A 12563-nucleotide genomic window follows, 5' to 3' on the forward strand; every position below is an offset into this window, starting at 1 on the left:
ATGTAGTACATGGCTGTCATGTTGTCCGTCCGGATCAACACGACTTTGTTGCACAGATGTACCTTGAAGGACTTGAGTGCCATGAAGATTGCCATCAACTCTAAGTAGTTGATGTGCATCTTCTGTTGCTGAGTTGTCCATAGGCCCTGCACCGTGTAATGGAGCACATGAGCTCCCCATCCCTGGAGAGAAGCGTCCGTCGTCAGGATAATCTGTGGCACAGGCTCTTGGAACAGTCGGCCCTTGCAAAGGTTGTGTGGATTCCACCAATGCAGAGAGTTGTATGCCCGACCGGTCACCAACACTAGGTCTTTCAACTGTCCTTGAGCCTGAGTCCACTGATGTGCCAAGCATTCTTGGAGCGGACGCATATGCAATCTCGCGTGCGGGACTATGAAGATGCAGGAGGCCATCATGCCTATCAACTGCATGAACACTCTCGCTGGAAGTGAGTGTTGCGGTCTGAACCTCTGGATTAGCGACTGGATGTTGTCGATCCTCGCTGGGTTTGGCTGTGCTGTGGCAGCCAGAGTATTTATCGTCGCGCCCAAATACTGCAGCACATGGGCTGGTTGGAGGTGCGACTTTGGATAGTTGAGTAAAAACCCCAGACTGTGAAGGAGGTGAATGGTGTGGGACATGTCTGCGGCGCACTGCTGAGCCGACTTGGCTTGAACCAGCCAGTCGTCTAAGTAAGGGTAGACATGTATGTTCTGTCTCCTGAGGTGCGCCGCCACGGTCGCCAGACACTTTGTGAACATTCTGGGGGCAGTGGTCACTCCGAAGGGTAGGACCTTGAACTGGTAATGCCTGTTTAGTATGGTGAACCTGAGGTACTTTCTGTGGGATGGGTGGAGTGGTATGTGAAAATAAGCATCCTTGAGGTCCAAGGTTGCGAGGAAGTCTCCCTGGTTTAACAATGGAAGAACCTGCTGTAGTGTTAACATATGAAAGTGTTCTGAGAGGATGTACAGATTGAGTGGGCGTAGGTCCAGAATGGGTCTGAGTGAGCCGTCCTTTTTTGGGATTAAGAAGTACAGGGAATAAACACCTGTGCCTTCCTCCTCCACTGGCACGAGCTCTATTGCGCCTTTTTGCAGCATCACAAGAACCTCTTGCTGCAATAAGTGCAAGTGCTCTGCTGACATAGGATGTTGTCTTGGGGGTATGTTGGGTGGAGTGGACGTTAACTCCAAACAATAGCCGTACTGGATAAGTTTCCTCACCCACCTGTCTGTGGTGATGGATTTCCAGACTGGCAGGAACTGTTGTAGTCTCCCCCCGACAGGTGTTGGATGGTCGGGGGGCAGTGACAGAGAGTCACTGTTTGTTGGCAGCAGAGGAACGGGAACTATTGTTGCCTCTGCCTCTGCCCTTGGCGCTGTTTCCTCTGTAACCCCCTCTACCCTGTTTGGGGTACGATGACTGTGCGCCACCTCTATTGAATTGCGCCTGTTGTGCCAAGTGTCCTCTGGTAACACCTCTTGTACTTGAGCGACGAAAAGTGTTTCCTCTGAATTGCTGAGACTGAAGTGCACCCATGGATTTAGCTGTCTCAGTATCTTTCTTGATTTTCTCAAGGGTGGTGTCAACCTCCGGGCCAAACAGCCTGTCCGGATTAACGGGCTGGTTGAGGATAGTTGTCTGTATCTCAGGCTTGAACCCTGAGATGCGGAGCCACGCCTGACGCCGTAACATCACGCTAGTGTTTATCGCCCTCGCTGCTGTATCTGCCACATCCAGCGCACATTTGATGGCAGCGTTGAAAATGAGCTTGCCCTCTTGTACCAGCATCTCAGCTCCTTCTTTAAACTTGTCTGGAAGGTGTAATAGCTGCTCTAAGGTGTCATAGTGCGCCCTATCATACCTGGCCAACAGGGCTTGTGTGTTAGCTATGCGCCAGATGTTGGCTGCCTGCGCTGCCACCCTTTTCCCCGATGCCTCCAGCACTTTTGACTCTTTGTCTGGGGGAGGAGCTTCACCCGTTGTCTGTGAATTTGCCCTCTTGCGGGCATTGGAGACCACCAAAGAGTCCAGAGGCAACTGTCCCCGGATGTAAGTCGGGTCACCAGGTGCTGGCCTGTACTTTTTTTCTATTCGTTGGTTCTTTGAAGATGTCTGTGGCATGCTTGAGAACCCCTTTGAGCATAGGAAGTGTCTTCACAGTCTTTTCTGATGCAGAGAAAGTGTCAAACAAAAAGTCAACTTCCACAGGGTCGGCATGCATTTCCACCTTATGGTTTGTAGCCGCCCTTTCAATTAAGGCATTAAATGCCGCAGAGTCTTCTGTTGGAGAAGTTTTCACACCATAAACCTGTGGGCCCTGGACCACCTGTTGGTCCCCCTGATCACCAGAGTCTAACCATGAGTCCTGCTGCACATCCTGATCAGTATTGTCTGGAAAGTTGTACTCCTCATTTTGTTCATCCTCACCTCCTTCTGAGCAAGTGGGTGAAGGTGTTGGACTCCTCCTAGGTCTTGTAGGAAGGGGCTCAACAAGTTCGGGTGTTTCTGGTGCTAGCCTCTTCTTCTTTAGAGGTATCACAAACGACTCCAAGGGCTGGGAAGTAATTTTTCTCTTGTAGAGCGTTAATTTTCCCGTCTCGGCGTCGATATAATGTTCAGACTGCTCCTCCAATGAGGGCTGTCGACCGAAACGTCCACTAAGTCGCGTTTGGCCCGATCCGTCTGATTCCTTCGGCACCGACCGAGGTGCAAAGGCCTTCGGCGCCACCTTTGGCGGTAGAGTATAGAGTATCGGCGTCGAAGTCTTCTTCGGTGGGGCTATCGACTGGGGTACCGAGGGCGTTTTCGGCTCCGACGTCAACCCCTTTTCTCGTATCAGTTTGAGGGAGTCCGAGACTTGTTTTGTAAACGAAGCGGATGGCTTTGTCGATCCGACCGATGACCTCGGCCCTCCACCGGGGGAAGATCCGAGCGTCGACGATGTTTCTTTGGGTGCCGGATGCTTAGACGGTCCCTCGACAACAGCACTCCGGTCCCTCGCCACAGCCTTAGGCGTTGACTCCGTTGGCTTCGGATCGGCAGCCTTTTCTTTTTGTGTCGGGGCTCCAGACTTCGGCTCGGTGCCCTTTGCGGACCTCTCCTCGACTGCCCGTTTGCCTGACTTCGAGTCGAGCACTTTGCTCGACACCTGCTCGACGACCTTCTTCGAGCTCTGCTCCTTGACCCCTTTCGGGACCTTAGCCTGCTCGACAGCCTTTTTTGGCTTCGAGGCCTTCGAAGACGACGGCGTCGATTGTGTCGCAGACGTCTTTGGTTTCGATGGTGTGTCGGCCATCTTTGTTGTTTTCGATTCCGATGTTTTTAGTTTCGGTTTCGATTTAAGTAATGGAGGCTCCGCTGGTGTGTCCATAGCCGGGCCAGAAGGCGGGGCCGAGGATTGAGGTGTAGGGTCGTGGGTAAGGCCGTGTGGCGATCCCGTGACCTGAGCCTTAGTAAATGTACGTACGGGGCATAGCTCTTCCTCCGAGCTATCTTCCATGGCCCCATAAGCTTCCTCGTCGTCCCCTACCTCCTCGATGTTTTCGTGTAGGTCCTGGCCCTCGACAGGTTCTCCGTAGTCGGCCTCGACCTCCGCCGATGTAGGTGAGATCTGCAGGTGAAGCTCCTGCTCTTCTTCTTCGGTGTCTTCGAAGATGTTTACAGGTGCCGGTGCCGATCGCTGGGCCTCGTGGCGCGCCACGCGCCGAAGCTTAAGCGTCTTCTTCGACCTGAACTGCGAACAGGCCATACAGTTGGCCTCGTTGTGGTCCGGCGACAGGCACTTGTTGCATACAGGATGCACGTCGATGTGTGGGTACTTCGAACCGCACACGGGGCAGAACTTGAACGGACTCCGTTCCATCGTAGTATCGTCGGGGTCTTGCTGCGTCGACAGGGCCTCGATGACCGAAGAGTCACCCGACTCCCCAGATATCCGACTCGAAGAGTTGGAGTACACACGAGACCGAACGCTAACAATACCGACGAAGTGAATAAGGCCTTTTGGCCTAAAAGTAATAGTTTTATCGATTCCGAACAGGAGACGTCGAAATCACACCCGAACCCAATGGCGGAAAAAAACAATCTGGGGATGGAGTCGATGCCCATGCGCACTGTAGTCCAGGGGAGGAGCCACCTATTTCGTGATACTTCGAAGACTCTTCCAGGACAACAATGTGCAATCATCCGGACCCAACACTAGGCGGCGATCTATGCAATAGATATGAATTTAGCAGCCCACATGCCTCGAACCTTGAATAAGACCCTGTGATCTCCAGCTAGTTAGTGAAATGTACTAAAGGCAATTTAGATATGATATGGCCTGGCCAGACAAATATCATTCGGGCTGCTGCATTTTGCACAAGTTGAAGTTTCCCTACCAGGTTCCAGATAAGGATAATGTTACTTACCCAGTAAGCATCTATTCTTGGCATGTAGAGCTGTAGATTTGCATGCTTTGCATACTCCTGCCATCAAGTGTTGGGACCGGATGTTTGCAAGTTGTTTTTCTTCGAAAAGTCTTCCAAGTCATTTAGACATACGAATGGTTGCCATACAAAAACTAAAACAAACTACAGTTTTTCATATAGACTGTGTGGAGTAAACCTCTTGAATTTTTATTTATTTTAATGCGTTTTTATATAGCGCAGACTTTGCCCAAAGGTGTCAGAGCGCTTCAGAATAGGAACAGAACTGATGCATGAGAAGAACATTACAAGTGAACAAATTACAAAAGCAAACGTTAAGTTAGATGAGGCAAAAATTACAATTGAAGGCAAACAAAATACAAGAGGTAGCAAACGGTGCGGTCCACTGGGTGTGCCTGGTGGGGTTAAGGGACAGACACTCTGAGGCCAAGGGGGGCTATAGGTTCTGGTTTCATTTACAATCCGAGAGGCCAGTAATGGCTGAATTCACCCACATGGTATGGGGCCATTTGTGGCACAAAACGTTTATCTCCCAGTCTTCCTCCATGTTCATTGTAAACTGTGTAGTCAGGCTCGCGGAGGGCGAGAGTGAGCGTGTGCCGAGGTTGATGCCCCTATTGCAAGGCAGCTTGACTGACCCCGCCCCGGGTGGTTGTATTCGGGAGTGTGATTTTCATGTCAGCTACTGCGGTACTGAGTGGGCTCAATTACGACATAGCAGTAATTGTAATTTTTGACATAATGTTGGTAATTATGGAATGTTTCCGAGATCCTGCAGCATGACTAAACATAGTCGGTCCTATTCCGAGCGTTGACTCACCCAGGGCTTTCAGTCTAGTTGTTCGTATTCCTAACGTAAGTCTTAGAGATAAACGAGGGATTTGTAAGAGCGCGCCTTGTTGGTGTGTGGGTACGGCACACTGCCTTTCGCTAGTAGCGGGCAGAACGGAACCACTTTCTGTTATGAAAACAGCTCTTTAATCAGTGGATAAAAATATAGAACCTGATGAAAACATCTGTAGAGTACAAGGCTAGGACTGCGGAAATGTCTGGAGTGTTCTGTGGAACTTTTATATGACTCGTGAGACAAGAGGAAAAGAAACCTGATTAGCGAGAGGGATGAGAGGACTAGACAGGAAAAGCATTGGCCGTGTGGTCGGGCCGTGCAATGAAATAATAAAAAAAACAAGACTGGGATTGAGGGCTGAGATATGGCTAGAGGTGCCCCGTGTGACAGCGGGGACGGGCACACGGACAGCAGGAGTCACGAGGGGAGGGGGGGGGGCGAACAAAGACACGGACAGCGGGAGGTGGGACGGATAGCGGGATACAACTATGCGGGACCAGGACGATCGAACAAATGAAGAAAAACAGCCATGTTAAAAAAAAAATAAAAAAAAGTACACGCCCACAGTGGACACGTCTTCATGACGTTGCGAAAAGCCTAAAAATCGCCGTTACGCCCACGAATCTGCTCCGGCATTGACGGACAGATCTCTGTTCCAATGGCTAGCCTCCATTTATGGAGCTAGCCAATGGAACAGAGGGGCGGGACATGAGCACACATACTCTAGACATAAGATTTCGCCTGCGCGAAAGGCTGCTTGCGCAGCTTTCGACAAGCGAAACCTAAAAAGGATACAGGAATTCACCCAGTATTTGCATGCAGTGTGGTCTCCACACAACTGCAGTGATGCCTCGGGTCTGTGATCAAAGTGTCAGTTCAGAATGGGTTTCTCCATGCTGTAGAGGAGATGCCTCGATCCTCTCCATGCAGCGGCGGCTATGTGTAGGTTACGAGTGGAATGCGGTGGTTCGAACTGCAATGTGCCGATCCGTCGATTCTGCTCTTGCAGCAGAGGATGCAACGGTTCCACTGGAGCAAACCCCTAGGTCCACTTCCAAGGGTCCAGGACCGGGGTGGTATCACTTGGCAGAGCAGACTCACAAGCAGATTAGCCCAAGGATTGGAACAAGAGAGTTCTACGTTTTTTGTGTCCCTGAGACTTAGGCAACAGGAGGCAAGCCAGTAAGCCCTTGGAGTCACTATGGGTTCAAGTGGTGCAGGTCCACCCCTTCTCATCCAGGCAGGGAAACAGAAATCAGCATTGCTGCAACTCAGTAAGGCAAGAGCACAGCAAGGCAGAGTTCAGCATTGCACCTGTCCAGCAGAGTGGAAGTTCTTTCAGCAGCACATCAGTTCTTCTTGGCAGAAGTCACATGTCTAGAAGAGTACTGATTTGTTAGTGTTGGAGGTCAGGTCGTTATACCCAGTGGTGCGTTTGAAGAGGAGAAGACTTCAAAAAAAGCTATGAAGTGCACAGGGGCTCTCCTTTCCTGCTCTGGCTCCAGGTAAACTACAGGGGGTAATCTATTCTTTGTGTGGGGTCGGGCCCAGCCCTTTTTAGGTGTGTCAGCTCCTCCCTCTCAACCTGCTCAGGATGGGCCATCTGCATGCAGATGACCACTCAGGCATACCTACCCTTCCTTTGCGTGTGACTGTCTAGAGGAAATACAGAAAGCCAGCTGTCACCCACCCCAGACGTGTATTCCAGAGACAGGCAGAAGGTACCAAATGGCTGAAGTAAGTAAATGGCAACTTTCTAAAAGTGGCATTTGCTAAAATGGAATTTAAAACCCAACTGCACCATTAGTTGTGATTCTAAATTGACAGTTCAGTGACACTAAACTTGAAAAGTCTCGCTCTTCACAATTGGAAGTTACACTTAAAAGATGTAATAAGGGAATCCCAATGGTATTCTATGGGAGAGATCGGCCTTGCAGAAGGGAAAAACTAACTTGGTAGTTTGTCAGTACCAGGACACGTAAAACTTAAAAGTTCACGTCCTGCCTTCTAAATCCATGACGCCCTGTCCTGTGGGTTATACAGGGACTATTGTAGGGGTGAAGTATATATAAAAGGGGAAGGTTTAGGCCTGGCAAGAGGTTTAACTTTAAAAAAAAACTCAAGCACAGTGTTTGCTTGAAAAACTGCGTACAATACAAATTAAATATATACAAGATTTGTGATCACTTATTTGCAATTGTTTTCAGCGAAAACTAACAATTTTTTCAAAGAATACTCATACCACAATTGGTTTCAAACAAATGTTTGTTGAAGAGTTCCATGTGATAATCAACACATATTACAAGGATTTCAACAATCATACATCATACATATTATGACAATGAATCCATGTTTTTCCAATGCAAATAATATGTTGTAGAAATGCAGATCAAAGGTGTGCAGCCCAATACATTTTGGAACCAGATGTCCCTTCTTTGGGGGGCATTAAATACACAGCTATCAATCTTCTGGAGTACAACACTACAGGAACAGGAAAATTCCTCAATGGTTGAAAGGAATCTGAAACAGCAGAACGAAGAACTGGTGCCCTGTTAGGCAGAATTGGGGACGGTTGAAAGTGATAAAACAGGAAATGGACGGAGAAGCGACGTGTCTACTCAACCAGGGTCGTAAAGAATATACTTGTTCAAGAAGTTTAACTTGCCAGGTAGATATGGCAGTGTAAAACTGCACACACAGGCTCTGCAGTGGCGAGCCTGAGACATGGTTATGGGGCTACTTATGTGGGTAGCACAATCTGTGCTGCGGGCCCACTAGTAGCATTTAATTTACAGGCCCTGGGCACATGCAGCGCACTTTACTAGGGATTTATAAGTAAATTATATATGAAAACTGGTTATGAGCCAATGTTACCATGTTTAGAGAAGACAGCACATACACTTTCAGTTGCACATTAGCACTGGTTAGCAGTGGTAAAATGCTCAGAGTCCTAACGTCAAAAAAACGAGGTCAGGAAAAGAGGGGAAGGAAGGCAAAAAGTTTGGGGTGACCCTTCAGAGAGAGCCATTTTCCAACAGATTACAGTACAGGGGATACATCCAGAAAATTACAAAAAGAAAACAAAAACTAAGATCTGATCATAAAAGAAACAACCCTAAAATAAAAAACATGAATCCAACCGGCTAAACTGGGAAAACCGGACTAGGTTAATAGTAACTCACTGAGAGAAGAGCTCAGGGCTTTGGTCTAAGTACAGCTTGCAAATGATGAGCTTCTAAGACTAACCGTAGGGTAAATGCGCTGGCAGCATGAGGTGTGGTCATACAACAGGTATATTATGAGCACAATTTTCATACACCAAAGTTGATACAGGTGAAAGCTACCTTACCTTGCCTATTTTGGCTTTACATTCAGGATCCACTGGTGCTTTTCCATTCATTACCAGTGTTTTCACAGATTCTACATTAGAGGCAAGAAAGGGGAGATTATTATTCAAGAAATTTTATAGAATAAAATAACTTACTCTTTAAAACTGATTTTTCAGTTTGGGTATGCTTTTCAGAAGCACATGCATTAAAGACCTTCTGAAGTCAGAGGTCCAACTCATTTTTATTTACTGATACAACTTAAATTAAAGAACATTCTGGTTAGATATAGGGAATATAGACATCTAATATTGAAGGTTATGTCCTCATCACCACTCCAATGCTCCAAGTACGTTTCATTGTGCTGTTAAAAGTCTAAGTATGTTATGGTTTTGCTAGGGACTATACTTGACCAATGTTATTGTTTGAATCAATAATGAAAAAACTCCAATTGCCTTTACATTTCAAAAAGTCCTCGAAATTGAAATGTGGCCTAATATGTTAGTATTCAGTCCCAAAAAGCCAAGCAGGTTCCATAGTGTAGAGGTCCTCGAATTATATGGGGTTGACAAACAGCTAATAAATACATTTTATTTTCAGAATTGAGGCAAAACTATTTTAGAGACGGAAATAGAAGACAGCTACCTCAAAGCCATTGAAATTGATGGTATTGCAGCGAGCCATTCTATGTCCCTACTCAAACCAAAACGGCACATTAAATATTACTCAAAACATATGCGCCTATTTATTTTGGGTCCCATCTTCCCTTTCTATTACTTTTGAACACCCTGCCCTACACCAGCACAAACCCTATAGAAATCAAACTAAGCCTTTTCTATTTTTTTTTTAAACAAGTCTTTATTGATATATTTTTTCAACCCCAATTTTACATAAAATCCCCCAAAAAAGCAAATATAGACTTCGCCCCCCCCCCCGTCCCCCGTAGGCATGAATGCATACATATTTGTACACGGTTAATGATATGACATTTGTAACCATATTTTGACACTAATAATATACATTTCCTATATAAGTTCACAATATTTGACATAGGTAAATTATTATGCCAGATTCTGTATCCGGCGTGTCAGGGGGTCCCAGATTTCCAGCCCCGTCCTTTGTCTCCTTCTACCCTATCTCCGATATATAGCCATTTCTAGATTATATGTGGCCAAGAATCTCGCCCGCCATTGTTGAGAAGTAGGAGGATTGGGGTCTAGCCAAGCTGTGGCCAAGCATATTCTAAAGACTGCCGTGGCAATAAATATAAGCCCTTGCATTCCTGTAGGACGAGTATCTCCGTCCAGTCCAAGTACTATTTCTGTCGTTGTGATTTCAATTCTTTAATTAAAGATTTCAGACAGAAAGGTGGATATTTCCCTACGAACTGTACCCAGTGTAGCACATGTAGCAAATATGTGCACAATGTCTGCCTCATACTACATACAGCGTGGGCATTCCGTGCCTCTACTCGTGCCCCACTTGGCAATCTTATTTGGGGTATAGTATAGCTGGAAATATGTTTTATAATATTGGGCTTGCAAGTTAGCCGACATTAACCATGATTGGGATGCCTCGAAGGATTTCTCACAAGTCCCTTCCGCCACATCCAGTTTATCATGCCATTTTGCTGCAAATTTTTCCATGTTGTCTGATAGTGCGGACGTCAGGTTATCGTAAATTACTCCAATCTTAACTGTCGTATTTATGCCTATTGCTTCGATTATCTGATTTTTTCTAAACATGGATGGGCCTCCCCCTTTTTTCATTAAAAAGTCTCTGATTTGTAGGAACTTAAAGAAATCTCTTTGGTTTAGCCCAAATTCAATTTTTAGTTCCTCGAATGACTTAAATCCTGTATTGGAGTAAAAATTGCCACACCGAATAATCCCTGCCCTTTGCCACCTTTTCATGCAAGCGTCCCTAAACGTTTCTGGGAGGTTGTTATTCCCCACTAAAGTTGTATAAGAGGAGAATCTCCCGATGCCCATGAGTTTTCGAACATTATTCCACGCCGAATATACACCCCTAAGGGTTTTAAATCTTACTTTTTTAAAATAACAATTACACGTTAGTCGCCAGAGATATTCATTAGCTTTGTTGCCTAAGATTAGTTCCTGTGGTGTTGGGATCGCCCCCTCTTGCTCTGTGTTCCTTTTTGGGATAAGCAAAATATTGCTATACTTTAGTATTGTGGCCCGCCAATACACTTTGAGGTTGAGTAATGCAAGGCCACCTCTATTTTTTGGAAGTGTAATGTATTTAAGTGCTCGGCGTGGTCTTTTGTAGTTCCATATAAACCGAGACAATAGGTTCTCTATGTCCTTAAATATTTGTGGGGTGAAATCTAAACATATGGTCCTAAAGAAGTATAAGCATTTAGGAAAGTATAACATTTTTATGGCATTGCACCGTCCCATGAGGGTCAGGTGAAGATTATCAATTCTACAGATGTTTTCTCCCCGTTTGCTTTATAAGTGGTTCAAAGTTAATTTTTTTTTTTAATATTTTTTTTATTTTAACAGTAAGACAAGAGTAGGCAGTACAGATATCAGGTGTCAAACAGTAAAATGCAGATCAGGGACAGGCGGGGGAAATATACGTACAAATAACCATTGTAAAGGAACACATGGCATATCGCGATTATTTCTCTTTCTCTAATATGCGTAAACGGTCTATTAGACGATCCAAAACAATCCCACCTGCGAGACACCGTCCTCAATGATACAGGATAATTAAAGCCAGTGTAGACACCCGGACAATAAAGGATCCGTATAGAATAACCAGCCCACCTCTCGTAGAAAGGAAAAAGGAAAGACAAAAGGGCCATAGAACAAAACAAAGGCAAAATAAAAAAAAACCTCCCCTAACCCCCCACCCTGCAATGGCTACGGCCTAACCCCACTAGCAGCGTGCCCGTCGCCCAAGAACTACCCTAAAAGAAGGGAAAAAGAGAAAGTGGAGGAGGAGAAGCAAACACACTCCCGGTCTCCCATACCCCCCCCCCCCCAATAGCGACCACCCCGAGACGTAGTAAAACCGATATTTAGCAAAATATACAAACCAGTCGGGGGAGTATAGTCAATAACCACCCGACTCCCGTCACATTATAGGCACAAACCCGGCATTGCATAAAGCTATTGTATCAGACCCAAGCAATCAAGTTCAGCCCTGGCCAGTACGGTCTTTCATAAGAGTCTTTTTCACTCGAGCCGCCATCTTGATGGAAAAGGCAGAGCGTTCATAAAAGTTCATGTCAGTGCAGCAGGATCGAAAACAGGATAAAAGTTCACGATGTCCACCAATCGAACGAGGGAAGGTGTCCAAGAACAGCGAGTATCTCCAACAGTCACTGAGGAACTTGTTACCACAAAGAAGACCGTCTATAGATGTATTAGGCGGCAGCAGAATCGAGCAGGTGACGCTGGCAATAAGCACGGGCTGGCTTGTTGTTAATTGGGGACCGCCAAGGCTCATTAAATCCGGGATCTGCACGGGGACCTCGATCTCAGGCGTGCAGTGCACCGCTGGTACCACAGCTAGCTGGAAACTTAACGAAGAATCTTCCTCCGGTCCCAGGATACCGTCCACTTTCACAATCAGTGTCCGGAACACAGCGATGGTGTGCGAATGGAGCGCCCCAATGGTGGCCATGACGGCCTGCAGCGATGGCGTGCCTTCCGTCCGCTCCATCCCCTCTCAATAGGCGATAGAGCAGGACTTGAACCCCGGAGGCCGGCTACTCCGGGGTAACAGGCCCCGCAAATCCGATGTCGAACAGTGGGTGCTTCTCGTCTTGCAGAAAACACCTTCGCCGTTAGCGAGGGCCCCAGCCCGTCGACCCCGAGAGGGTAGCAAGGTCTCCGGGCACCAGACCCCGACCACGGCAGCCGGTGTGGCACACTGGTGTGTCCTCGGTGTAGACCGTTCACAGGATCGTCACCAAAAATCAACAAT

General features: G+C 46.9%; 1 protein-coding gene across 1 annotated transcript in view; it reads right to left on the bottom strand.

The window, feature by feature from the left end:
* Positions 1–12563, bottom strand: part of PARP2 (poly(ADP-ribose) polymerase 2) — a 231218-nt gene that overhangs the window by 111587 nt on the left and 107068 nt on the right. Inside the window, exon 6 of the mRNA XM_078652645.1 lies at positions 8630–8700. Coding sequence (XP_078508771.1) covers positions 8630–8700 — 71 coding nt within the window. The remainder of the gene's footprint in view (positions 1–8629; positions 8701–12563) is intronic.

This window comes from Lissotriton helveticus, chromosome 7 (genome assembly GCF_964261635.1).
Source record: "Lissotriton helveticus chromosome 7, aLisHel1.1, whole genome shotgun sequence".
Lineage (NCBI taxonomy): Eukaryota > Metazoa > Chordata > Amphibia > Caudata > Salamandridae > Lissotriton > Lissotriton helveticus.